Below are 25,981 nucleotides of genomic sequence, written 5' to 3'. Positions count from 1 at the left end.
ATAAAGGAACAAAAATTGATTGTATTGTGCCAGGTAAGAAGCACACAAATAAACACACACGCACACCCGTACATATGTGTGTGTGTGTGTGTTGTTTTTTTCACAAAGGTGATTAAAAAAAATCAGCCTTAATCCGGAGTAACACTATTGTTATTGTTGGGCATTTTTTACAGCGTGCAGTTTTGTTTTGCTCATGCGTGCTGGACTCCAGCAGGATTGCGTTGCCTAGCACGCTGATGTGAAGATTCTCTCGCGCGTGTTTCTTTAAAAGTCCTTGATTTCCGTGTCGTCTTTTTTTTCCCCTCCTTTAGAGGGGGGCCTCCAATTGACGTTCTTTGTCCTCCGCGTCGGGAGCAGCAAAGCGGGATGTGCGCCGCCTAGACGGCAAAAGATCCCGAGCACCAAAAGGTGCCAGCAGCAGAAGCAAAAGCAAAGCACGAAGAGGCTGCAAGCATGGAGCGGATCGGGGTGTCTTTCCTCGATCCTTTGGACGACTATGAGCTCATCCACAGGATCGGGTGCGGCACCTACGGGGACGTCTTCAAGGTGAGACACAAAAATCAGACCAATTTGCAACCAGTCGTTCTGGTTGCATGCCATTGGTTTTACGTACTAAAATAAAGTCTATTGAGAACATTAAGTAAAAGCTCCTATAATTCTCCCTCAGAGGATTCTGCACTTCCTGCACAACAATTATTTCCTATTTTCCAAAAGGACACTTTACCAGCGTTTACAATAGAAAGAAGTGATTTAGGACCTCTTTCCTCCTGAAAAAAAAAAAAGATCGCCCGCGTCGCACTAAATTTGGTCAATGCATTTCATATTTTCACGACTTTTGTGAATAATGCTTGTTGACAACAGCTCCTACAGACAAAGTACTACAGGAGTACCATTTTAAATTACTCTTTAGTAGTTAGGATTGATGCCAAGTAGAGTAGTTGGTTCTCAACATTTTTCAGTGATATACCCACAATGAAATATCTTTTCAGCCAAGTACCCCTTAACCAGTGCAAAATATTTTGGAGTAAAAAACAAAACAAAACATAAAACCTGCCATCAGTGTATGATTTATTAAACGTTAGACCCTTTCAAACTTCATTTGTAGTGTACTACAAAAAAGAATTAACCTAAAGTGTCCCCTATTGGATCATAGATCAACCAATTGGATCAAACCTGTTATTTAAAAGAAGTAACTTAATTATTAATGCATATTTTTCCGCAACAATATAATCAATACATAGTGTCAGACCTGTCCTCAAAAAGAAATAAATATAAATAAATATTTATCCACTGAAAAATATCCAACAAAACGCGTGCTGTTTTGGGATTACAGTAGAGATCCCTTTCACTAAAAGAAATCATTGACTTAATTATGAATATTGGTCCCCAAAAAATAGTCAACATAAATTGTCAGAACTGTTCTCAAAAATAAATAATCATAAATAATTATTTGTCCACAGAAAAATATTCAACGTAAAATGTCCTCTTTTGGAATCATAGTAGAGATGTGTTCTAAAAAATAAATGATTAACTTGACAGGTAACGAGCGGTGGCACATGACAAGTTAGGTTAAAATATTCTAGTATGGAAGAGAGTCTGTGCTTTTGTGAGAACAAAGAAACTTGAAAGTACGAGTACAAGGACTTTGAGCTGGATATCAAAGATATTGACTATGACATTCTGTCTATTACCGTAATCACTAAACATGTATGGAACTGAGGAATGGTTTCTCTCTTTTTAAGTGGTCAAAATGACAATTTCAAGTGATTTTTCTTTTTAATTTCATAAACTTGGACATGTGACATTTGAACGCATTCATTAAATGTCTTTCCCTTCCACTTCCCGCATCCCTGCGTCAAGTCTGCTGAATGGAGACATAGAAGGGCGTCCAGTCTGGGACAATGGCAGGCTTTCGCCTTGGTGGGAGGCGAAAATTCTAGGGAGAAAAAAAAAAAAAAGGTCTCCACCTCCGGAAATGTGACAGTATGAGGCTGTGAGCCTTCACTGGACTCGCTTTAAGATGCTCAGAGCTCGTGTGAGTCATAGCAGAATGTTTTTATTTTGGTCCTGGATATATCCTGCCTCTCAGTCAAAGTCAGCTGCGACCCTAATATATATAAAGTTTATAAAGAAAAGTCTTTGACTGTTCTATCGGGATGTGCATGTGACCCTAATATATACGTATATAAAGTACATGGAACGAGTGGTCCATTGGGATATGCATGTGACCTGAATATTATATTCTGAATTCAAAGTACTGTATATGGTTGCAGTGATACATGTAGTACGTGTGACCCTAATATATGCATATGAAGTGTATGGAACTCGTGGTCAATTTTAATGTGCATATGACCTTAATATATATGTATACAAAGAAGATAGAACTGGTGGTCCATTGGGATGGGGTGCACCCTAATATATATGTGTATGAAGTGTGTGGGACTAGTAGTCCATTTGAATGTGCATGTGACCCTATTATATACAAAGAAAATAGAACTAGTGGAAATTGTGTGTGACCCTAATATATATGTATATGAAACTAAATGTGCATGTGATCGTAATGTTTATGTATGTAAGGAAAATTGAACTAGTAATCCATTGGGATGTGCATGTGATCCTAATTTTATATATTGAATATAAAGTTCTGTAATGTATACGGTTCTAGTGATTCATTAGAATGTGCATGTGACCCTAATATATATTCAATATAAAGTAATGTATTAGGTTCTAGAGATCCACACGGATATGCATGTGACTTTAATAAATTTAAACAAAGTATATGGAACTAGTGGTCCATATATATATATATATATATATATATATATATATATATATATATATATATATATATATATATATATATATATATATATATATATATATATATATATATATATATATATATATATATATATATATATATATGTGTGCAGTAAAAAAAGAAAAGAGAAGTGGTGGTCATTGGGATGTGCACATGACCCTAATATATATATGTACATAATGTATATGGAAGTGGCGGTCCATCGGAATGTGGAATGCGTAAAACAGCGCAGGCTGCTATTTCGGGCTAGCTTGCATCTCTTAAACGTTCACTTGAGTCACAGGAAGTGCGCTGCTCAAACAGGAAGGAAAACAGGAAGTTGACACACATTTGACGTGGTGCGGATGCCAGAGCGAAAAGAGCATGCCACCAGTCAACAGAAGAGGAAATGCAGACATAACCGATCACATTCATACCGAGGAACGATTTTGCGTGTTTTTGGCGCGTGCAAGGAAGCCAGAGAGAAAGCCAGACAGATTCAATGCAGATGCACCACGCCCCCCCCCTCCTGTGTTGTTATTTTTGTGCGTGCCCCTGTTGATGTGGTTCAAAAACTTTGGCACCCTTTGAACTTGTCCAGCACAGCACGCCTACAAACAATGTGGCAAGGCTGACTTTCCTTTGAAGCCCCGCCCACTTTTCAGATGTTGCTGGCTGAAGACACATATTAGGAGCTTGTCGTGAACGGGTTCAAGGCCCGTGTTTTTGCCGTTGCTTGTAATGTGGTTTGTGTGCTGTTCTCACTCAGGCCTGACCAATCATGCATCTTTTCAGGGCCGTTCCAGTATTTGGCAGAGTAACATCTTGGTGACCGATTAATCAGTTAAAAAATATGATCAAACAAATAACTTATTTTGGGGTCCTTGACTGCTTAAAGCATAAAAAATATGATTACAGGCAGAACATTTCACTCTTTTTACGCTTTTTGTTGTTTTGTATTTGTTTAACTTTACAACAAAGAAAAATCGTCAAAAATCAGCCAATTTATTTTCAGCCAATTGTTTTGCTCGGTAAATAGTTTAATGTTGTTATCTATGTCTGATGTTATGAAGGCTTTTTAAAAAATAAATAATTAAAAATCAGCAAAAATAATTAGGAGATTAGGAGAAAAATTAGGATGCAAGAGTAATTATAACGTGTATATTTTATCTAATTGGCAAACTTAGTTAACAATTTTTTTGATTAAAATAAGTTCATTTAACATTACAAGTATTAAACCATTTTACACGGATGTTTTTTATTTCATTAAATAATCGGTTCATTCATTGAGTATGAATAAAATTAAACAATCTTAACAAAACAACTATATATATATATATATATATATATATATATATTTTTTTTTTTTTCATTTGAAATTGGTAATCAATTTAACGTAAATAATTTTAAATTTAAGATTTCTTAATTTCACTTAAGATTTTTTTCATTTTTATGAAAGTAAAATAAATTTTAAATAAGCTAATTTAAGTTTACAAAAATAAAAATAGTCACTCATTTCACAGAAATAGTAACCTTAAATTCTTACTTATGAAGTTAACCATTTGTTATTTGATTGAAAAATTTGTAAATGAACAATTACTACTATTCAAATATGCATATGTGAATAACTGTCTTCTCGTCATGCCGATCCAGGCTCGGAACATCGGCACGTCTGAACTGGCTGCCATCAAGATTGTCAAGCTGGACCCATGTGAGTCCTAAGTTTCTTTTGACGACCGATCCACGCTGCTTCCGTGTGGCAAGCCAACTTTGACCTTGAACGTTTTCGCTTGTCCAGGTGATGACATCACATCCATCCAGCAGGAAATCACCATGATGAAAGAATGCAAGCACAAGAACATCGTGGCCTACTTTGGCAGCTATCACAGGTATTAAAAGAAAAAAAAAAGTGAAAATGTAAAATGTTAAAATCCATGCAAACATCATGTTTTTACTCTTTAGTGTATTTGTGAAAAATGAAGAGTGAAAACAGCAAGTGTTTCAGTATATTTTAGCTGAAGATAAGCGAATGTGAAACGCTTACCACTTTACGACAGATTATCTTTATAATGGCCATTTTGGGACGTGATCATTGATGTATATTGTTAGATGATAAGATTGTTAAATTTGAAAAAAAATGATTTGTTTACAGTAAACACAGAGTGAAACCATTTTCAATATTTTTGTTATCTACTGCTCATGTTCTCTCTCAATATTTGATGTTTTCAAATGTGTTTGTTATGACCATTTCGGGCTCTTCTTATTCTTGGTTATTCTCGCGGTATTTTAGCCAAGGGATGGCACATTCCTGGTAGTGTGATAACCAAGTGGTCGTGCCAGGATGGATTTTGATGTGTTGTCACCATCTGGGTGAAATTTCAGCTCCCTAGTGTTCTTCTTTCGAAGCTTTCCTTTTGATGTGAAATGCCTTTGATGTAGAGATCAAATGATTGCAAAAAAAAAAAAAAAACTTCACAAAAGTTAAGGAGCGTACTAAGCTTTGTAAACTGTTTGTGTTTTTTGGCCAGGAACACCAAATTGTGGATCTGCATGGAATTTTGCGGGGGAGGCTCCCTTCAGGATATCTACCACGGTATCAATCGATATAGATGTGTTTTTCTAAAATGTATCGTTTGCACATTTTTTTTTCATCATCGTTTGTGTTTTTCCCTAAAGTGACAGGCCCACTAAAAGAGAAACAGATTGCGTATGTGTGCAGAGAAACGCTCCAGGTATTTTTTTTTTTTTTGGTTTATTCTATTACATGACAGGCCGCTGTTACATTGTGAAATCTTCTCTGGTGAACTGCCAGCACGTTGACTCATGTTTCCCGCCAGCCACGGGATAGCCAAGTAGCAGGGGCATAACCAGATATTTGTATTTTATTATCGGCATTTAAATATAAAATATAAAGTGAATGTAATTTTTTCAAGTTTTCAAAGAGTAAAAGAATACTGCGTGATGTCAGTATGGTAGAAAATAATAGGTAAAACATTACACGTGTGGTTGTGGCCCTCCCTGGCCACCACTTAGCTCCGCCCCTTACTAATTAGCACTTTTAATCCTCAACTATGAAACAAGTCCTCACGTTCTGTCATTACGACTGCCTTTGTCTTCTGATTGCAGCTAAACTTTGAAAATGTCTACACTATTTTAAAAATGTGGTAAGAAGGACGTTGCCTTTAAATTTGTCACTTCGTAATTAAAGTACAATGTTGTAAATTTGCACCGGAGGAATGGTAAACACAGCTGCCTCACACTTCTGTTGTTAAGGGTTTAAATCTTGGCTGCGGCCTTCGTGTGTCATGTTGAAAATCTCTCCCGCAAGTCTCTAGGCCAAAGTGATGTCAGAATCACAGGAACAATGTTGCTAGCTGAAACAGTAACTGAGTCAGGCTGGTTCGTTCAAAAGTGATCAGTAGGAACAGCGGTCCAGTCAGGCTATCAACGTTAGCATTCACGTCATGCATGCGAGCTTTTTTGTAGCACTCGAGTGTTGCTAGCTAGTGGCTAATTTAGGCTACATGCTGCTATTAACGCCAGCAACAATATAATATCAGCATAATTAAGTCGTTTTTAGCGCCTTAAATGCCGAAAGAATGTCCTGTCTGGGACAACACAAGCATAAATATAAGTTTAATTATGAAAATAAACTTGTGCATATGTTTTTTTATTTTTTTTTATTTTGCTGAATAGTTGATTGATGTACCAAGTGTTGCTAATATAATAAAAATACATTTTATATTTTTTTCGTCAGGCAATTTATTTAGTGTAAATAAAAAATGCTGCATAACAATAAAGACTGGCAGAAAAATCTGTGAAACATTTTCCTTAGATGTGAAAGTGGTCACAAAGTTTCAAGGGATGTCCATTGCCACCTCTAGTCACTATGTAGCTCACCCCCTCGTAAAAAGCACTTTTAATTAAAATAAAATTACATCAGAAACACAGGAGCGATGTCAATGGCTAAAACAGAACTTTTGAGTCAATCTGGTTTGTTCAGAAGTGATCAGTAGAAACAGCGATCATGTCAGAATGTCATCATTAAAATATGTGCCATTTACGTCTATCATGCCAGCCTATATGGAGCGCTACTTGTTAATGAAACATGTGGAAGAAAATGACCCAAAAATTATCAAAACATTGCACAAAGGTTAAACCAATTAGTATGCTTCCATCTAGTAGTCGGTAGTGGAACTGCATCCAAAATAGGTTTTGCATTGACCCACATAATTGTGTCGCTCTTTTCTGTTTCTTGTAGGGATTGTACCATCTGCACGAAACGGGCAAAATGCATCGCGACATCAAAGTAAGGCGAGCTGCATCACGCAAAAGGAGTATTTTTTTGATCGTGCCTGTTGTAAAAACTTGGTGTATCTTACAGGGCGCCAACATCCTTTTGACAGAACGAGGGGACGTCAAATTGGGTCAGTTGAGATCTGGACACTTACCTGCTGTGCCTGTGTGGTGCTGAACTCATTAAGTGTGTATGTGCTTTGTAGCGGATTTTGGCGTGGCAGCTGAGATCAGCGCCTCTGTGGCCAAAAGGAAGTCTTTCATTGGAACGCCCTATTGGTAAGGGAGTTTTCTTTACTGCACAGCAAACTGGAGAGTAATAAATAAAGAATAATCGCCATTTCTACACCCCCAAACTCAGAATCATTGCTCAGCATATTTTTTTCAACTTGAATGGTGAATGAACATTAAAAAAAAAAAAAAATCAGTGCCTCTAGAACGGCACCTTGAGGACCTCCGGAGGAGTGGGAGAAAAAACTCCTCTTGCATGAATACAGGATGGCTCCAGAGGTGGCGGCAGTGGAGAAGAAGGGCGGCTACAACCACCTTTGCGACATCTGGGCTGTCGGCATCACCGCCATCGAGCTTGCCGAGCTACAGCCCCCCATGTTCGATCTCCACCCAATGAGGTCAGACCACAGCGACTCAGACATAAACCACATATTGTGTTGGGTTTCATTGTGACTTTTTTTTTTCTTTTTGGTCATCCACAACATTGAATTGCATTTCATGTTTTAGAGCTTTGATGCTGATGTCCAAGAGCAGTTTCCAACCACCAAAGCTCAAGGAAAAAAGTAAATGGTGAGTTGAAGTACGATTTATACTTTCACCGTCGGTTTTGAATCCTCTGGCTTTTGCGATGATGTCGCAGGTCTCCGGGCTTCCACAGCTTCGTCAAGATGGCGCTCATCAAAAACCCTCGTAAAAGGCCATCCGCTGAAACACTGCTACAGGTGAGCTAGCTTTCGGCTTTTAGCTTCAGTTGCTGACGCCTCCCTTTGCCTTTGGCTCCAGCATCCGTTCGTGACACAATTGTTGACCCGCAACCTGGTCATCGAGCTGCTAGACACTGCAAACAATCCTGAGCTGCACACCTCGCACAGCATGGACGACAATGAGCTGGAGGTCTGGAACGCCTAATTTGAATTATAATATATTTATGTCAGTGGTCCCGAACCACTGGACTGATACCGCCAATTAGTTTCCACGGGGGAAATATTAGACATGCTTGGTGATAATATGTTAAAAAAAAAAAAAAAAAAAAACAGTGTACATTGTTGTTTGAAGATTTTACGTGCAGTTTGAAATCATTTACAGTCATCAAATGGTCTTCAGATAAATGTTTTTCGGGGTTTATTAGTTGGATTAGATCCGATCAAAATCCTAATTGTCCAGACTGACTTAAAAAAAACTGAGATTTTATTTTTCGTCCATATCACCCACCCCTATGTGCGATTAACATCTAAAACAACACCTTTAAACAACACATTCTCCACACTAAAAGTGACATCACCTGTGCTTAAGGTGTGAATAACGACCAATTTTGGTTCACCAGTTGTGCTGTGAATGGATAAAAAAAAATTGTCATCATGTGAGTTATAAACAAAATATTAACTTTTTACCACTGAAAATAGCTAAATATGTTTAATATGTCTTTAACAAGAGAAGGGAACCTCAAAGAGAACTTTGGGCTCTCTAGGGCGACCATCTGGGCCAGGGGACTTACATTTTATGCTTGCATTTATTTGTTATGTGTGTGTTCAAATATATTTCTTGTGTGTTAGCCAAGTTTGTTTTCACCAGTTTGTTTAAATCTCATCTGTTCTACAGATTGGTGTTGACGCCCCGGACAAGATCCAGTCAGCAGGGAAACACCTGCCAGTGGAGAGAACCGTATCTGAAGAACAATGTTAGTAAAAACAACAGAAAATTGTAATTAGCCCCTGTGCAATATTGTGTCCATTTTTTGGACAAATTCTTCCACATTCCCGCAGTATTTTAGCCAATTTTAGGCACACTTCAGGTTGTGTGATGGGAAAGTTGTTTAATCATTTTGAACTTTGACATGTTGTCACTCTCTGGGTGAAATTTCAGCTCCCTAGTGTGCTGTTTCAATGCTTTCCCTTCAATGTGAAATGCCTTTGATGTAAGGATCAAAGGATTGGACAAAATACAAAGGTTGATTTTGTGATCATTTATTATTCGTTGACTAAAGTATTCTAACGGCAGAGAATCGGCAGCTCGTAATCGGATGCCTCGATACATTTTGTGATGAAGAGTGGCTTTCCTTGTCTTGACCAAGTGATGTCATCTTCGTGATCCGAATGAGTACAAAAGACTCTTTAGTAGGCCTGCCCATGACTGCCCTCGTCCATACATGTGGGATGGAGGCCTGCTCGCTGGATGGCACAGAAAACATGCCAGTGCAGTGTGTGTGACACACACTGGTACTTTTATACTCGGGTAGTGGTAACCGGCGCCTGCGTGATGATCACGCTTTTGGGATTCATCTGCCAAGCTATCGACGAACCTGGTGTTGACCTCATTGAGGAGGATAGGTTATCCTGATCACCCAAAAATAGGTCAAATTTGCACATTTCGAAAATAATAATAATAATAATAATAATAATAATAATAATAATAATAATAATAATAATAATAATAATAATAATAACAATAAACAGTAGAGCCTGACCAAGAATGTCTTTTGTCTGATTCCGATAGTTGGTAGAATAAAATTCCAATCACTGATTAACTCATTCATTTACTGCCTCTGACAACTGCAAACATCAAAGATCAATATTTACAGGGGTGGTAGTCAATGAGTTGATGTTGATTGCTTGGTTCATTTTTACAACGTGTAAAGACAGTGAAGTGGTTGATATTGGTTCGTGCAAGGCCAATTTTTCCAATTTTAAAATTTCTAATATCGGTCGATTAAATCAGGCAGTTGATTTATTTTTTGGGCCCTAATAAATAGTGATCCATGCTCATTTTACAATTGCATTATTATCATTATTATTATTTCAAAAATTATTTAACACTATTTTTAAAATATGGCAGGTTGTTGCATAGCTCTTTTTGTATTTTATCTTAAATAATACATTCGTGTTTTAAGGTGTATGATTTTCGATGGATTTAAGTATAAATGATTTATACGATTATTTATTTATACGATCATTTATCAAATCATTTATTTCAATATTTTTGTATTTTGTGTAAAATAGTCGTACTCTATCTAATTATTTTTAATTATTAAAAGGTTATGTATTTTTCTCAATTTTTTATGCAATATAAAAAAAAAACACCCATTTTTTTGAGTTCCCAATTGACTTAACTTAAAAAATTAACCAGGTGTAAAAATATAATAACATTCTTGTACAGTAAAACAGAGAAAAAACATATCTTTTCTTGTGTTATGCCTACTGCTGAGTACTTTTTTTTGTTTTTGCAGTCGGCCAAGTGAAGTTTGGCCCACCGCTGAGAAAAGTCACCGAACCTTATCCCGAGCTGGTAACATTCGCGCCTACTGCTCTGCTCACTGTCACGCACACGTAAACAATCATGGTCATTTTCTCTCTAACAGTGCTCGTACGACGACGACTGGAGCCTTTCTGGGGATGAGGACGACTCACCGTAAGACGCCTTTCCATCTCATAAAAAAATCTATTTATACTGTACGTTTTATGGTCGCCGTGTGACACTGTAATAATGATGCATTCAGGGTTCTGTCATTTCCTACTGTCTGTGAGGCAGTGAATGTGCACGAGTTGAGTCCTGACATAACTGGATTATGAACAATCACTGTGATCAGTTCTCATGCTCACATGGAAATGATGAAGTAAAGCAAATTTCAAGTCTATGCAAAATGAGTGTCTTGGCACAAAAGTTGGGAAAAACTGGCTCGCTGCTTGCCAATGGAACAAATGAATGATGCGGTTTAGATTCTATGAAATGAAAATACACCATTTCTGCCCAGAGGGAAGAGCTGATTTTTAATTTATGATGTGGGAGTTTCCACTACTGACTGTGGAAAGACTAATCATGTTGTGCCTCGAGATACAAGTTTAATTCGTTCCTTGACCAAATCAAAATGTTCATAATCTTAAGTCATTTTTCCCCATTGAAATGAGTAGAAATAAAATGAATCCGTTTCCTCCTCTCAAGTGAAACCATCATTTTCTTCAATTAAAAAATATAGATACTAAATTATCTAAAATACTACACTAAATAAAAATATGTACTCTATTAACTAGAAAGTAAAGACTGCAACAGTTTTTACCACAATTTTTTAAACTACTGTATTTTCCACACTATAAGGCGCACCGGATTATAGGGTGCACCCTCAATTAATGACATATTTTAAAACTTTTTCCATATATAAGGCGCGCCGGATTATAAAGCGCACACCCAGTTAATGACATATTTTAAAACCTTTTCAATTACAATATAGTAATCCTCAAAGTAGTAACAATAATAACTCAAATAATAACTCTAAACTCTCAATAGCATAACTTAATGTCAATATGAGCAACCTTGTTAAACTGTAAACACACAAAAGAAACAGGTAAAGTTTACTTGATCACTTCATTCCCCATCTACGAATCCCAATCTCAATATTGAACCATATATAAGGCGCACCTGATTATAAGGCGCACCATCAGCTTTTTAAAAAAAACTAAGGCTTTTAGGTGTGTCTTATAGTGCGGAAAATACGGTAATTCGGTAGACATTGTGCTGCTCCTTCTGGTGTGCCCTGGCCACTTGAGGGCAGTATAATGCAGAGAAAGAAAAATTTCACAATGTACTCAGTAAGATGGAATCATTTTGGCAAAGCATAAAATATGACTGTCAATATTGTTATGTTGTGTTTTGTTGTGTTGGTCACTTAAGTGATTGTCGCTTAAAGCCTGTTAATTTGGGCCCAATTTGATTGACTAGTTGAGTTGGACGGCAAAGTAAGAATTTATTTGTTCAGAGAACCTTGTTTCTACTTTGTGCTTACGGTAATAAACACTTTGACTTGACTTGAATTGATAGGCGTTGGTAGTGTTTTTAAAGATAAAATAACACATTACAACAAGTAATATGAACATATTCCACTCTTCCAAGAATCATAAAATAAAAAACAAATAAATAAAAATGCTGATTTTTAGCAATGTTTCTTTCCTTCAAGCCAATAAAAATAAATAAATAAGTTAAAAAAAAAAAAAAAACTCTGATCACCCTGTATCTCAAGACGTAATTGTATAAAATTCAGAAAATGTATAAAATAGTCTTCACTGTGAATATTTAGAACATGTCCACTATGTGGTTGTTTTGTGCACACAAACGAGAAATCGAAGCATTTTAAAAACGGAATGGAAATTACAATACATATTTAGAGTGCTTTCATTATACAAAAAAACAAAATATCCCAGTTATAATATTAATGCCGTAAACAAACGCAAAATTACCCCCAATTTGAGTAGCAAAATCAAACTATTGATGAAAACCATGGTTCCGTTTGAATATTGCGCTTGAAATCGTATCGGTGTCCACCTCATAGCTTCGATCCATACTTGGGCACCCCAGCCGGTCTTTTAGGACCATTTCATGTAAGGGCGCCCCGCCTCGGTTCCTTCCCCGCCATTGTTCTGGGCCGCCGGGGCCTGTGGCCAGATAAACAGCAGGTCTTCCTGTTGCAGGAGCCTGTTGGAATGTGTGGAGCAAGCTCTGCAGCTGAGGTAGGCCACGTCCATATCCTCTCCAGCTCGCCCCTCCCATTTGTGATGACCGTCTTGCTGTGTAAACATCAGTTCCCTGACCTCATCCAGTGGCTTTGTGTTTTAGCCCCTCCTCCATAATCCAGACCCCAATCCCTAAAAATCCCGCCGTGTTTATAATCTGGATTTTGCGTTTCACCACCAACCCACTGGCTCGCGGCTTTGTGTGAGTGCCTTTATGTGCTCTTCCTTCCCAGTGTGTTTGGCTTTGGTCGTTCTGGTCACGTCATCTGGTTCTCGCCTAATCCCGTCTCTCGGTTGTGAGTGCCCAATCGGAGGCTGATCAGAGGATTTCTTTGTTTCTTTTTTTTTCCCCAGGAGTTTAACCATTAGGAGGGCCCCATCTACTGATGTGAGTGATCAACGACAAGCACGCAAAGAAATTGAATTGAAGGTCCCATGCCTAACATTTTCTCGCAGTCTTTTGCATGACAGGTCAAAATCAATCAGCAAAAAAGGTTAAAGGAGCCATGCCGCTTTTTTTTCTAATAAAATGTCATCCTTTATCTGGTTTGCCAGACAATGTGGGTGGGAAATAAACAGTTTTTTTAAGGCTTTTATTGCAATTAAATTATAATTAACTAAATCCCAAAGAAATGTATTTAAGTTTTATTTTTTTTAAATCCAGACATTCAATGCCAGGTATTTCTTGATAAATATATTTTTTAATTTTTTTAATTTGGCTGAAGGTGTGTCTAAAAATGAGTGTGTCTTAATACTAAAATAATCTTTTTTTTTTATGGTAGTCAAAAAAAAAAACAATTACATCAGGTGCTTTAAGAGGTAATTAAGTGCTAAAGTAATCAATCACTTAAGGTACTTTTTACGTAAAGTAATTGATTAATGTAGTACTTTTACCTTAAGTAATTGCTTACTTAGTATTTAATTACTTAATGCTTAATCCTAACCCTAACCCTAATATATATATATATATATATATATATATATATATACGTATATATACTGTATATATCAAAAATGGGACCACTTGGCATTGTACTCGTGCTTTTTGTCATTGTACATAGAGAAGCAAAGAGCAGAAAAACACAAAACAAACTTTTGCACGTCATTTTCAGTTTCATTATTGTTGTGTTTGGGATTTGAGTTAAGTTAATAAACAATAATAAAAAAGTGAAGCAGCTTAGTACAGACAAATGACTTGTGCTAAAATTTAGGCTCTGAAATACTTTGAATTTCAAAGACAATTTATTTCTCCAAGTTTGGGAGGTGATCTAATTTTGGCGAAAATGAATTTACCCCATTTTGGGAACGCAAAAAAACTGATATGAAAATGACACTGTCCACAGTCCACAGTATGATAGTTAATATCATTGTTGTGTTTTTAGGGAGGGAGAAAGAGTGGTTTATTCAGCCCTACGACAGCCTCCCTGCCCGCCTTTTGCTCTTTAAGCGTCAACGCTGGTGACAGAGATGCGACGGAGAGGCCGAGCTGTACTCTGGGCCCGGACGCCTCCGTCGCGCCTGACTCGACTTCTTCTTCCGGTACGTCGCCCAAAACGACACTTGCGATGTTTTACTCGCGGGTCACCGCGTATGAAAACTATCTTTTCAGCTGTCTTGGCCCGGTGCTCGGCCACGCAGGACATCAGGCAGCGGTGCAGTGACCCATGTCTGCCCGCGGGGGGTGCTGTGACGACAGAGCAGAGGAAAGCTGGCGCTGAAAAAGAAACCCCCCTCTCCCCGGAATGGAGCACTCTGAGAAAAAAGACTGAGGAATCTGTGAGTTCCGATCACATTCATGTTCAAATTCTATCAATATTCACATCATATGCTAACACGGTTATTTCCATATTGTTTTTGTTTTGTATAGTAACGTGGAACTGAAATGTGGAGTGAAATGTTTTGACTGGGCAATGTTGTTTTAACATAATGCAAAGTCGTTCAAACATACTGAAAAGTTGTTCAAACATATTGATAAAATCGTTGAAAGGAATCAGTATGAATATGTTTCTAAAATGTAAGTCGGACGCTAAAAGCAGCGAGATTTGTACAGAAGCATGAAATTGCCCCAAAAAAAATTTTTAGAATTCATGCTCACAATAACTATTGTGCTGAAACCAATAAATATTAGTAGTATTTTCTAGAGACGTTTACTTAAAATTCACTCTTGGTGAAATTTGCCCTATTCATCTGTGAAATGACTGTACTGCAAAATGCTGTTTTTAGCAACAAGCCTACATTTTACCAATTTGTTCAAATAGGTTTTCCAAACACATTCAAACGGCTTTAGGATGTTTTAACAACAGAAACCATTCCAAAAAAAATGTTTCTTAACATTGGCAGTTCCGTATCTTTGTGCAAGATTTTGGTTTTAATTCATTTTACAGCATTCCCCTCAAGACCCCTATGCTAACAAACTACAAACGCCATTCATATGCTAACAGTTAGCATCAGAAGTGGCCATTTTCATAGCAACAGATATTTCAATAGAAACATTGGGTACACACATTTCAACAGAATGCTACCACAAATAATGTAAAATGTGTTGAATTGGATTTAATTTGTATTTTGACAAGATTATTTATTTTCTTCCCATTGGGCGCTTGAAACTTATCCCATACAAAAAAACGGAGCTTCACTGCATCCCTCCTTTTGTTTTTATTATTTGCAACTTGTTTTGATATTTCTAGAGGGCTGATTTTCATGGACTTCCTCCCACCCCCCAAGTCCATGTAAGTGTCACATTTAACCGCATGCAACCCCTAACACACATCACATGCTAAAAGCTAGTTTTAGCTCATACTCAAATCCAAAAGAATGCATTTTCATAACTGATACACACTTTGTTCTCAATTATGAAGCACATCTGCTTGTGTTTAAATTTTCCCACGATTTATCATGAATAATTTTGATACCCAAAATAGCAATATGCCTTTTTCTTCGGGGGGGCATGCTATAGATGGGGGCCTGCTTTTCCAAAGTCTTCAATGGCTGTCCTCTTAAAATCCACTGTGCTGTCACCTGGATTTTTCCTAGCACGAGAGGTAAAATATTCACAGCGTTTCAAGTTATTAAAAGCAAAAGTAGATGAGCATTGACAGCCAACCCTGATATCTCCCTTTTCAGACCAATATCTTATTCTTGGGGCAGAGGAGGGAATCTACACACTCAACCTGAATGAACTTCACGAAGACACACTAGAGAAAGTAAATAGAATGTTTTCTTGCTGTCGTATATGCTGAATATTTCTGAGGAATTTATCTGTCTGATATATGGAATAAAAATATAATAATACGTTTAAACCCTTCCCTTCCCAGAAATGTTTGTCTCTAGGTGGCGTTTGCCCAAATGAAGTTCTTAAATTCATTTCAACATAGTTCTAAGTTACCAATGACTATTTATCTAAATATATGACAATTTGACTCGCAATATAATAGCATACTGTATGACTTAAATTTTATTCCCTGTGTTTGACTGTAATCGTCTTGTCCTCCCGCACACAGCTCCTACCCCAACGATGCACATGGCTGTACGTTATGAACAACGTGCTGATGTCCGTGTCAGGTAACGACTTCACACAAATGCGCCGCAAAATATGCCATAGCTCTTCTCACTGAACCCCCACTTCCAATTTCATGGCAGGAAAATCGTCACAGCTTTATTCCCACAATCTGACCGCCCTGTTTGAGCAAAAGGGACATTTGCAGAAAAAACACGGCAGTCTGTTGCTCGGCACAAACCGTTTCACTGAGAAAATTGCCACAAGGTAGGACATCTTGATTTAAGGAGCTTTACAGCTTGACTATAAGACACAATTTTTTTCCCAAAAATGAAGGCCGAAAAGTATTAATGTGTCCTATAAAGGATAACTTCAAGATTTGATTTTTTTTTTTTCAAATTCAACACCATTCAAGGAAAATTGATCTGTCTGCCACATCAGCTGAGTTTTGATGCACAGATGTGCGTTTTTATATCGTACTCTTATTTACAATAATTACTGTAACGGGACGACCTAGAGGGCGGACGTCAATTGGCTGCTAGCAGCCAGTGCCTGTTGCAGCTAACAGCAGCTCATGTTAGCTGAGCATTATTTTCAACAAAAGAAGCGAGCAGACCGAACCAACGTCCCGAATCTATCCTTGTTCACACACTGGAATATTACGAAAATGGAAAAGATAATGTAAAAGTAATGATGTCTTGCGCTGATTCAATTAAGAGTGGCAAGTATGGACCCCGTGTGAAAAGGTTAGAGTAGGGGGTCCTCAACCTTTTTATCATCACAGACCGGTCAACCCTTTAGATTTTTATTATGGTTTTATTATGAGGGTGAGGGGGACACATAAAATATGAGCTCACCATTAAAGGGACACTGTGTAAGATTTGACAGTTTTTCATGAATGGGCAGCAGGAGGTGCTGCATTTACCATTGTCCGTTGCTATAACAAACATGGCAGTCTCCGGAGAAGTGCCACCATCCATGTAATATCATTTAATGATAACTAGACCTACGATTATATTTAAAATATACTGTTGCTTGTTAAGAACACATTTGCACGTTTTTGATATTTATCATCATTTATTCCTTTTTAATGAAAAACTGTCTAAATCTTACAGTGTCCGATTAACTTCATCAAGAGAATCCAGACAGTTGTCAAAATAAGTTTTTTTGTTTGTTTTTTTTTTTAAATAAAATTGCTTTCAGACTCGAATAATACATATGGTGAAAATAGTTTATCATTTTGGGTGTGGTTAGGGACCTCTGGGTTAGAGAACATTATTTCAGTATTTCATTTGACTCGTTTATTAAATGAGGTCTTTTGGCAAATACACACAATCATAAATTTGGTCCAATATGGACCGTGCGCAAATTCAGGTATTTATAACAAAATGAATTCGAGTTGCGTCGTGAGGAAAACGAAAAACAACTGCTTCGAGCGCATTCTGTTACACTGGCAAGGCGTTCACTGACCGGTCACAATGTGGGAAATCTAAAAGACTCTTAACCCGCAACAATATGTAACTTACGAAAATGAACACAAGAAAATATGAAGAATTTATAAAGATGAGATTGAGTCTGTTTCGCTCTAGTTTTTACATTGTCGCCAAACTGTTGGTGCATCCGATACACGGTAAAATAGAAAATACCAGAATCTCGCCTCTGTGGATTCGTTCAACTGCAGTGAAAGACAGAATCTGACCCACTTAGTTTACGAAAAAAAAGTCATGTTGAACATGTGTGTTGTCTCCTCAGAAAGTTTGCCTTATCCATGAAGATCCCCGACACGAAAGGCTGCAGGAGATGTAGTGTCGGTAAGGCCGCGTAGGATTTGTAATCGAGTCCAAATGTAATCTGCGGCCACTCGACTTGTCTTTTTGTCTTCAAGCTCGAAACCCGTACACAGACAGTACTTTTCTATGTGGAGCGGTTCCATCTGGACTGGTTCTTCTCTTGTGGTATGAGCCCCTCCAGAAGTTCATGCATCTCAAGGTTTGTAGCGCTTTTGCCTTGAATTTGCGGCGAGGACTTGACATCTCGCGTTTTGCTCATAGCACCTAGCGACGAGGCTACCCGATTCATTGACGATATTTGAGCTGCTAGTGTTGGTCACCGACGAGTTCCCCCAGTTGTGTGTCGGGGTGAGAGACTGCGACAATGGAAACCTCAAGTTTGATATCATAGAGCTGAATGGAACCCCCATTTCAGAGCCAGGTATAGGTGATCGTTTAAAAAAACAACAACATACATCTAAAATGCCTCGAGAGAAAACCGGGCTGTTGAATCACAAATTTTAAAATTAAATCCCAAACATATATATATATATATATATATATATATATATATATATATATATATATATATATATATATATATATATATATATATATATACTTTTTTTTTTGCTTTTGATTTTACTTTTGATCAGTTTTTGCCCGCCATTGATTTCAAAACTAGGCAAGTGTGTGACAAACACACTTAAAATTTGACTTCAGTCATCCCGACCCAAATATATATATATATATATATATATATATATTTTGAAGGTTTAATAATGGCTGCTACTAAATTGATAAAATAAAGATATGTATTTAACTCAATTCTTGGAAAATTGTGACTAATCTTGAATTTTTGTAATTATTAAAATCATAATTTTTTTCCAAAGTAATGATGTCATTTCAAAATTATACTTTTACCCTCACGTTACTAAGATCTTAAAAATGTATTGTTCTGTATTATAACTTTATTTAGTAGTGCCTTTTTAAAAATATTTTTATACTTTTAATATTTTTGTAAACTTGAAAATACAGAGACCTCATTATTTTTTTATTTCCATATTTTTATTTCTGTCTTCATTTATTTATTTCAGAAAATGGGGCTGTGGAGGCCGTGCAGGTCACCCAGTTGGACCGAGACACGGTTCTCATCGCATTAGAAAGTAAGCCACCAAGCGCTTCCCAATTTGCCACCCATATCTTCCAAACGTGATGGTAATTTGCCAACTTTGACGTTTGATGCTACAGAAACCGTAAAGATTGTAAATCTACAGGGCTGTCCATCCAAGGAGCTAGCTGCTGAAATGGAGTTTGAGTTCCCCATTGAAACACTCGGTAAAAAAAAAAAAAAAACTCAACAAAAAGAGTATTTGAAATTTGTTTGATTTGCTTTTGTCGCAGTGTGTTTACAGGATAGCGTGCTGGCTTTCTGGAAGCATGGACTTAAAGGAAGGAGCTTTCACTCAAATGAGGTCATTGAGGTTCACGATATTTTGTCGTTTTTGCCGCAGAAATCGTTCACAGGATGAATTGCGCTTGATTTGCAGGTAACACAAGAAATTACAGACGAGAGTCGAGTATTCCGAGTTTTGGGAACAAACAGGTTTGTGGACATAAAAATGATAATAATGATAATAATGGGTATAAATTTGCCTAAATTTATGTCATATAAAATGTATATATTTTTTTACATGAGTGACACATGTATTGTGATATACTAGAGTATGTCACAAGAATAAAGTCACCTCGATCTTTTTTTTTCATTCATTTTTTTCATTCGTAGGGACATTATTCTTCAGAGCACACCGACCAACGATCCCTCAGCACTGAGCAACGTCTACATTCTGACAGGCCATGAAAGCAGCTATTGAAACTTGCCTGCAGCAAGTATCAAATGAGCTTAACACATACAGCCAATCCAGAAATTATTTACAATGCCATTAATAGTTTCCAGATGGACTGTATACTTGAAAAAAAAAGTTACTGTCTAGCCAGGTGCATTTCCTGCATTGTTCAGAAAGCGTCAATATTGACTTTAACTTGAATATTCTGCTTGTAGACATGTTAGCATTACCGGAGCCACCTTGTGCGATACTGCAAAAACAATTATATGATTTCTATTGCAAAAAACTGACTTATGCCAATAGTTAAAAATTGTACTGACGTGTGTAGTTTATTTAAAAAAATAAACATTGTAATTTTATTGGATAAACAGGGACTGAGGCTAATGCTAACTGTAAACATAGCTGTACGTATTTATTCTAATGTACTTCACTGAACTAAATGTGGGCAACTGGTGACTAAGAAAATATGATTTAGTTCCCGTTTTAGACTGTAATGTATGTTCCACTACACTAAAAGTGTTTTTGTACCATATTTATATTATTTATGGAACATGCGCTGTATATGTAAACACTCACCAATTCCTGAGATACTTGAAGATTATTTGCATGTTTCCATGTTTTTTAGGGTAACTTCATAAATTTGTAATATTTTTACACTATACTTGTAAGATGTAGAGGTTTTTTATATGTAATTATTGTAATTTCGATGTTGCTTATAACCTGACAGTTTGTATCAAAATGATGGTTGATACTGGACCTATAACGATGTATTGTACATGGCATCACAAATAAAATAAATCTACGGGTTTTTTTCCGACCTAAGAAAAAAATGTGGCGACTTACTGACCTCAACTCTTTAACATATTTTTATTCTTTGGTTTTCAACTGAATATGAGGTACACGTTTATTTATTTATGTATTTTTATGTATTCCCTGCCTGTGTTATTTTTTCAATACCTCAACAGTCACTGTTTTATGGTTGGATCTTACTTTACTTACAACACATTGCACCATGAGACAAAAAATGAAATGAAAACATTATTTATCGACTGTGAATAAAACAGGAACGTCATCGACGCCCAGTGCTTTCGATGCGAGAAATAGTCCCTTACGAGACCAGTGGGGGCAGTAACGTGCCTTTGTGGCGTTGAGTTAGACACAAAGAGGAAGACGAAAACGCGGCATTGGGGCTACACTATAGACGCCATTTCAGCCCATTCCTCATTCATTGGCGAGTAGGCCTGGTTTTTCTTACATCGGTAAGTTCGACTTTTTATGTTAAATACGCAGTGGAAACCTCACCGTAAGGTTATATTTAATATTTTCCTGTTTTTGCCTGTCCTTGTTAACTTTGTTTACCAGCTCATGCTTTCATTTAGGAAACGTGCGCACCTCACCAACCTTTCCGTGGATAATACATTTGTTTTAATAAATTCAGTGGATGCTAACGTAGCGTTAAAATTATGATACAAGATTTGGGCGAGACGTATTGGCGTTAAATAGGTCGGCTTGAGTGTAATTTCCAAACAAGGGATTTCGGCCTTGTTAGCATAGTTTAGCATTGCGTTGCGTGTGTTAGCATCGCCGCGAGACGTTATTTGTGCGTACTACGTCATAGTAACAGGAACTGATTTTACATTGTATGCAGGCAATTATGCATGTGTTTTACAAGTTAGACTTCGGGAGTACAAGAGTCCGAGCCTGTGGACCGTGTCGTCCCGCGAATATCGAAAATCCGCGAATAATTGACGTTAATTGAAATGCTCAAGTTAAAGAAAGCACAGCAATACCTTTATGATATCTGATTAACTTAGCTCATACCCTCCATAAGAGACGTGGTTTGATCCCTTCTAAAAAGTAAAAGACAACAAATTATACATTTTCATACTTCGACAAAAGTGTTGCTGGTGCACTTAATTTTTTGCATCTTTACTGATAATACTCACGAATATGGTGGATTAAATAATAGCTAAAATCTTCAGAGATTAATCTTCTGCAGCAAAGTAATTTGACTTTCATTGAAATGCTCAAGTTAAAGAAAGCACAGCAATACTTTTATGAAGTTTGATAAACTTAGCTCATACTCCATAAGAGACATGTGTTGATTCCTTCTAAAAAGTAAAAGACAACAAATTATAGGGTTAGGGTTTTTTTTGCATCTTTACTGATAATACTCACGAATGTGGTGGACTAAATAATAGCTAAAATCTTCAGAGATTAATCTTCTGCTGCAAAGTAATTTGCATGCCTCTACTGGTCCATATGTCTTGTTGACATGCAACTCAACACCGTCTCCAAGTGTTGCATAAGACTCGTCTCCGAAATACAATCACATTTTCCTGTTGTAATTACACCAGTACAAGTACTTAACTTGAATCTTGACCAATGTCAACTAAGTGATGCACCTAATTCTATTGATATGTTCAATTTGTCCTTTACCAATGACTGATTGGAGCTATATGCTACATGTGGGTATGTAAAAGTTGTTTCCTATTTGCGTACAGCAGGAAAAACAGACGATTAATAAGATATAAAACATTTTTTTCTCTCAATAAAAGCAGTGAATATAAAGTGTAGGCAACAGCACAATAATAACACTGTCATTGGCTGTTGTCATAAGTAGCCCTTCAAAATGGGTCATATTGGTACTCCCATTTTGAAGGAATTAAATATAAAATGATGGAAATTTCAAAGGTTTTCTCTTATTTGAATTAGCATTTAACATAGTTTCAGTTCAAAATGTCTGCCTTGTATGAAGTACCTCTGTAAATAAAGGGTAGTGTGGAAGAATATTGAATGATGAATTGCATAAAGATAAACTTTGCAAGTTGCTGTCAAATTTGTTGAATGCCTTCTATCTGATCAGTCCCATCTATTCTATGCAAGAAAAAAAAGGCAAAGCTTGAGATGTTACACACACGGTCGTGTACCTCTGATTTAGTTACCAGAATAAGTTTGTTTTGAACAAACATTGCAGCAGTAATTGCTCCATGTATCACCGCAAAACTAAACAACTTCCAAATCACTGACGATACAATGATAGCTGTAGCCATGTTAGGCTAGTCTTCTGTTTGGCGGTAGTGCAACGTAAACAACAGGAATGATGATGCTACGAAAGCTCATGAGGGCCAAACCCGACGCATCAAAAAAACGGGGAAGTGAAATAACGATTTTATAATGATTTTTTTTAATCTTCTGTAATCATAAAATCAAATTAATCGAGAAAAACGTTATATTGGCCAAGCTTCTCTTCTACGTGTATGAAATTTGATTGAATCACATTTTCCACTCCCTGCAGGAACCACTGTGTCTCCGCAACCATGGTGAAAATCTTCATCGGCAACCTGGCCTGCAACACCAGCGTGGAAGAGCTGCAGGCCCTCTTTGAGAAGTACGGCAAGGTCACGGAGTGCGACATAGTCAAGAACTTCGGCTTTGTGCACATGAGCGTCCTGTCGGAGGCAGAGGAGGCCATCAGCAACCTCAACCAACACCAGCTAAACGGCTGGCGCATGAACGTGGAGCTGAGCAAGGGCAAGCCCAAGTCCAGCACCAAGCTGCACGTGGGCAACCTGGGCGAGGGGGTCACGGCGGACATTTTGCGCGCTAAGTTTGAAGAGTTTGGCTCTGTAGTGGAATGTGACGTAGTAAAGGACTATGCCTTCGTTCACATGGAGCGAATGGAGGATGCCATGGATGCCATAAATAAGCTGGACAACACGGCTTTCAAAGGTGACATCTTGGTTCGGTGACTTAGATTTGGATTGTGCTCTCGTGACCCCTAAATTCCCTTGGGTGCTGTTTCTCCCAACGAGCGAACGCGATAAACCTATCGGGTGGACTTAAAAGTGAAATTTTATACGGGCGATTTTACTCCGGCTAAAACCGGTAAATAGTCGCGACCTCTAACAAAACGGAAACTATACTACGGCAAATATTTTAGGCGGCGGTAAAAGCAGTTCAGCCGAGTCTTTGCATCCGCTCGCTGATAAATGGTCGTAACGGGCATAAATTCGATCAGCTCTAAAATGTTAAAAAACAAACGGTCAGAAATCTTGGGGGCTGCTACGGATAAAAGTATGAAAAACGGAATCATCTATGAACTAAAATAAGTCAAAACCTAAAAAAAAACAAACATTTTAACGCTCAAGTCTAAAAGCTCAAAACGTCAACCGGTATATGAATCTTGACCGGTATAAAATACTAGCCGACTGGCTTAATTGACGCCAAAGCCCTATTTTGACGGGTTCCGCTCGGTGATTGCTTGTTTTGCTCAAGTCGGCGAGAGCCTTCGAGTTCGCCGGCTTGCGGTCTCATGCGTGTCTTCTCTCTCCTTACAAGGCAAACTGATGAGCGTACAACTGTCCACCAGTCGGCTGCGCACGGCCCCGGGAATGGGAGATCATACCGGCTGCTTTGTCTGCGGAAAACATGGCCACTGGTCAAAAGACTGTCCAGTCGATCGCAACAATAGCCACGGTGACGACATGAGAGGTTTCCGGGGTCCCCCACGCGGTCCCCCAGGTTTTGGCAGGGGCGGCTACGGAATGGCCGGCGGCCCTCCTAATTACATGCCTGGCGCTGCGTTTAATCGGGGTAGTTTCGGCGGCGGAATGCCGCCGCCCCCTCCTCCTCGGAGGCCCGGCCCCGAGGTGGGCGGTCGGTACGGTGAGAGGTCTTCAGTATTCGAACGAGACCGTATGAACAGTAGTGTTGACTTCTACGAGAAGTACAGAGCTCGCCCTTACGGCTCGAGTTATTTCGAGGAGCGCCGCATGTCCTATCTGCCCCCTCCCCCTCCTCCCCCACCTCCCTCTGCCCTCTCAAAGTTCTCGGGCGGCGACCCGTACGAGCGGCGTCTGCCGCCGCCGCCTCCCGCGCCGGCACCCCCCTCCGCCGCTGCTGCCGCTTACTACGCGAGAGAGCACAACCCAATCAACCGGGTACCCGTCACCCCGGCAGGCTATCCGTATGAGCGCAAGCGGCTGTCGCCCGTCGGCGCCGGCAGGGGCGCCTTCATGCCGCCGCGGCCCAAGGAGCATTTTGCGCCACGCTACGCGCCGTACTAAGGGGCATGGTAAGGCTCGGACTGACTTCGGTTTAAAAAAGAAAAAGCGACAACGATAAAATGTTTTTCGTTTTTAGGTCTTGGGCATTTTTCACCGGACGTTTCGACAAAGCTTCCAGACTCCCATCGGACTACGTGGTGCCACGTGCTGCTTCTTTGGAAATTTTTTTTTTTTTAAAACCCCTTCCCTTTTAGTTTTGCCAACTTTTTTGTAAAACTGTTCTGCCTTGTTTAGCAAAAGTTTCGGCTTATTTTTTTTCTTGCCACTACAAATTGTTCACGTTTCTTCAAGCATCATTTATAGTTTATCAAGTGCATTGGCTGATGTTTGCCACATAGTTTATTTTCTGACTGACAGCTAAACAATTACTGATGTTCTCATCTGTTCATTCTTTGTTACCAAAAAAAATGTAATTGGTCATTAGTTTCCTGTCTCACAAACTTTGTTTTTAGTTCAACTACTGTACCCGCTATTTTACTAGCATTAATAATGGATCTTATAGCCTTGGTAAAAGACCTCATAAGTTTTAAGTTTCTCAAATAGGTCAAGACAAATCTTGCTGAACAAAAAAGCATTCCAACTTCCCATTTATGATTTCATTGTGTGTCCAAAAATTAAACTTTTATATCAATTTTTTTTTACATTTTTGCCTTTCTGAAGTGTAAGTTCTTTAAAGTAGAGTGAGTGATAGCAAGACATGTAATGTCATTCACCTGGTTCTGTGATTTTATACAAAAAACATGGCATCTCTTGTACAACATGGTTTGCAAGAAACGGGTGAATGACTCAGGGCTTGCATTTTGCCAAGAGGCACTTTGCTTTTTATTTTTATTTTTTTTTAACTTATGGGTGCACTTGGATATTGTATTTTTCATACTAGCTGTAATAGTACCAGCATACGTAAAAACCAAATGTTCTTAATAAAAGAAAGCAAGTCATTTTGCTGAAAAGTACTTTTTTTTATTTTTTTTAGCT

At 38.0% G+C, this 25,981-nt stretch overlaps 2 protein-coding genes across 3 annotated transcripts; both read left to right on the top strand.

Moving 5' to 3' along the window:
* The first annotated feature begins 221 nt into the window (after nt 1-221).
* Nucleotides 222-20,754, top strand: map4k2 (mitogen-activated protein kinase kinase kinase kinase 2). Of its 2 annotated transcripts, XM_088412156.1 has the most exons (32): nt 222-546; nt 4,454-4,511; nt 4,599-4,689; nt 5,329-5,393; nt 5,477-5,532; nt 7,062-7,109; nt 7,185-7,227; nt 7,303-7,375; nt 7,594-7,725; nt 7,835-7,897; nt 7,968-8,049; nt 8,111-8,221; nt 8,927-9,005; nt 10,551-10,609; nt 10,683-10,732; nt 12,784-12,822; nt 13,180-13,213; nt 14,208-14,364; nt 14,435-14,601; nt 15,513-15,554; nt 15,782-15,866; nt 15,949-16,028; nt 16,326-16,386; nt 16,465-16,588; nt 18,074-18,132; nt 18,207-18,310; nt 18,373-18,532; nt 19,188-19,256; nt 19,342-19,428; nt 19,495-19,565; nt 19,641-19,696; nt 19,877-20,754. In XM_088412156.1, the coding sequence occupies exons 1-32, from the start codon at nt 454-456 to the stop codon at nt 19,962-19,964; spliced, it is 2,586 nt and encodes an 861-aa protein (XP_088268282.1). In that variant the 5' UTR covers nt 222-453; the 3' UTR covers nt 19,965-20,754. The 2 variants fall into 2 exon arrangements, with proteins under 2 accessions (XP_088268282.1, XP_088268283.1); XM_088412157.1 differs by lacking the exon at nt 12,784-12,822.
* Nucleotides 20,755-21,048: 294 nt separating this feature from the next.
* Nucleotides 21,049-25,959, top strand: rbm4.2 (RNA binding motif protein 4.2). The gene is made up of 4 exons (XM_088412166.1): nt 21,049-21,196; nt 23,236-23,669; nt 24,279-25,014; nt 25,083-25,959. The coding sequence occupies exons 2-3, from the start codon at nt 23,258-23,260 to the stop codon at nt 25,004-25,006; spliced, it is 1,140 nt and encodes a 379-aa protein (XP_088268292.1). The 5' UTR covers nt 21,049-21,196; nt 23,236-23,257; the 3' UTR covers nt 25,007-25,014; nt 25,083-25,959.
* Nucleotides 25,960-25,981: the final 22 nt, after the last annotated feature.

This window comes from Hippichthys cyanospilos, chromosome 1 (genome assembly GCF_059441005.1).
Source record: "Hippichthys cyanospilos isolate Australia breed blue-spotted pipefish chromosome 1, RoL_Hcya_1.0, whole genome shotgun sequence".
Lineage (NCBI taxonomy): Eukaryota > Metazoa > Chordata > Actinopteri > Syngnathiformes > Syngnathidae > Hippichthys > Hippichthys cyanospilos.
This window is presented reverse-complemented; position numbering and strand designations above follow the sequence as displayed.

Bases quoted from the DNA above. Each gene is read 5' to 3' on its own strand.
- rbm4.2 (XM_088412166.1), top strand. From the start codon at position 23,258: ATGGTGAAAATCTTCATCGGCAACCTGGCCTGCAACACCAGCGTGGAA. The intron at 23,670-24,278 runs GTGACATCTTGG...TCTCCTTACAAG, and splicing joins GGACAACACGGCTTTCAAAG to GCAAACTGATGAGCGTACAA.
- map4k2 (XM_088412156.1), top strand. From the start codon at position 454: ATGGAGCGGATCGGGGTGTCTTTCCTCGATCCTTTGGACGACTATGAG. The intron at 9,006-10,550 runs GTTAGTAAAAAC...TTGTTTTTGCAG, and splicing joins AACCGTATCTGAAGAACAAT to TCGGCCAAGTGAAGTTTGGC. The intron at 15,555-15,781 runs GTAAGTGTCACA...GGCATGCTATAG, and splicing joins CTCCCACCCCCCAAGTCCAT to ATGGGGGCCTGCTTTTCCAA.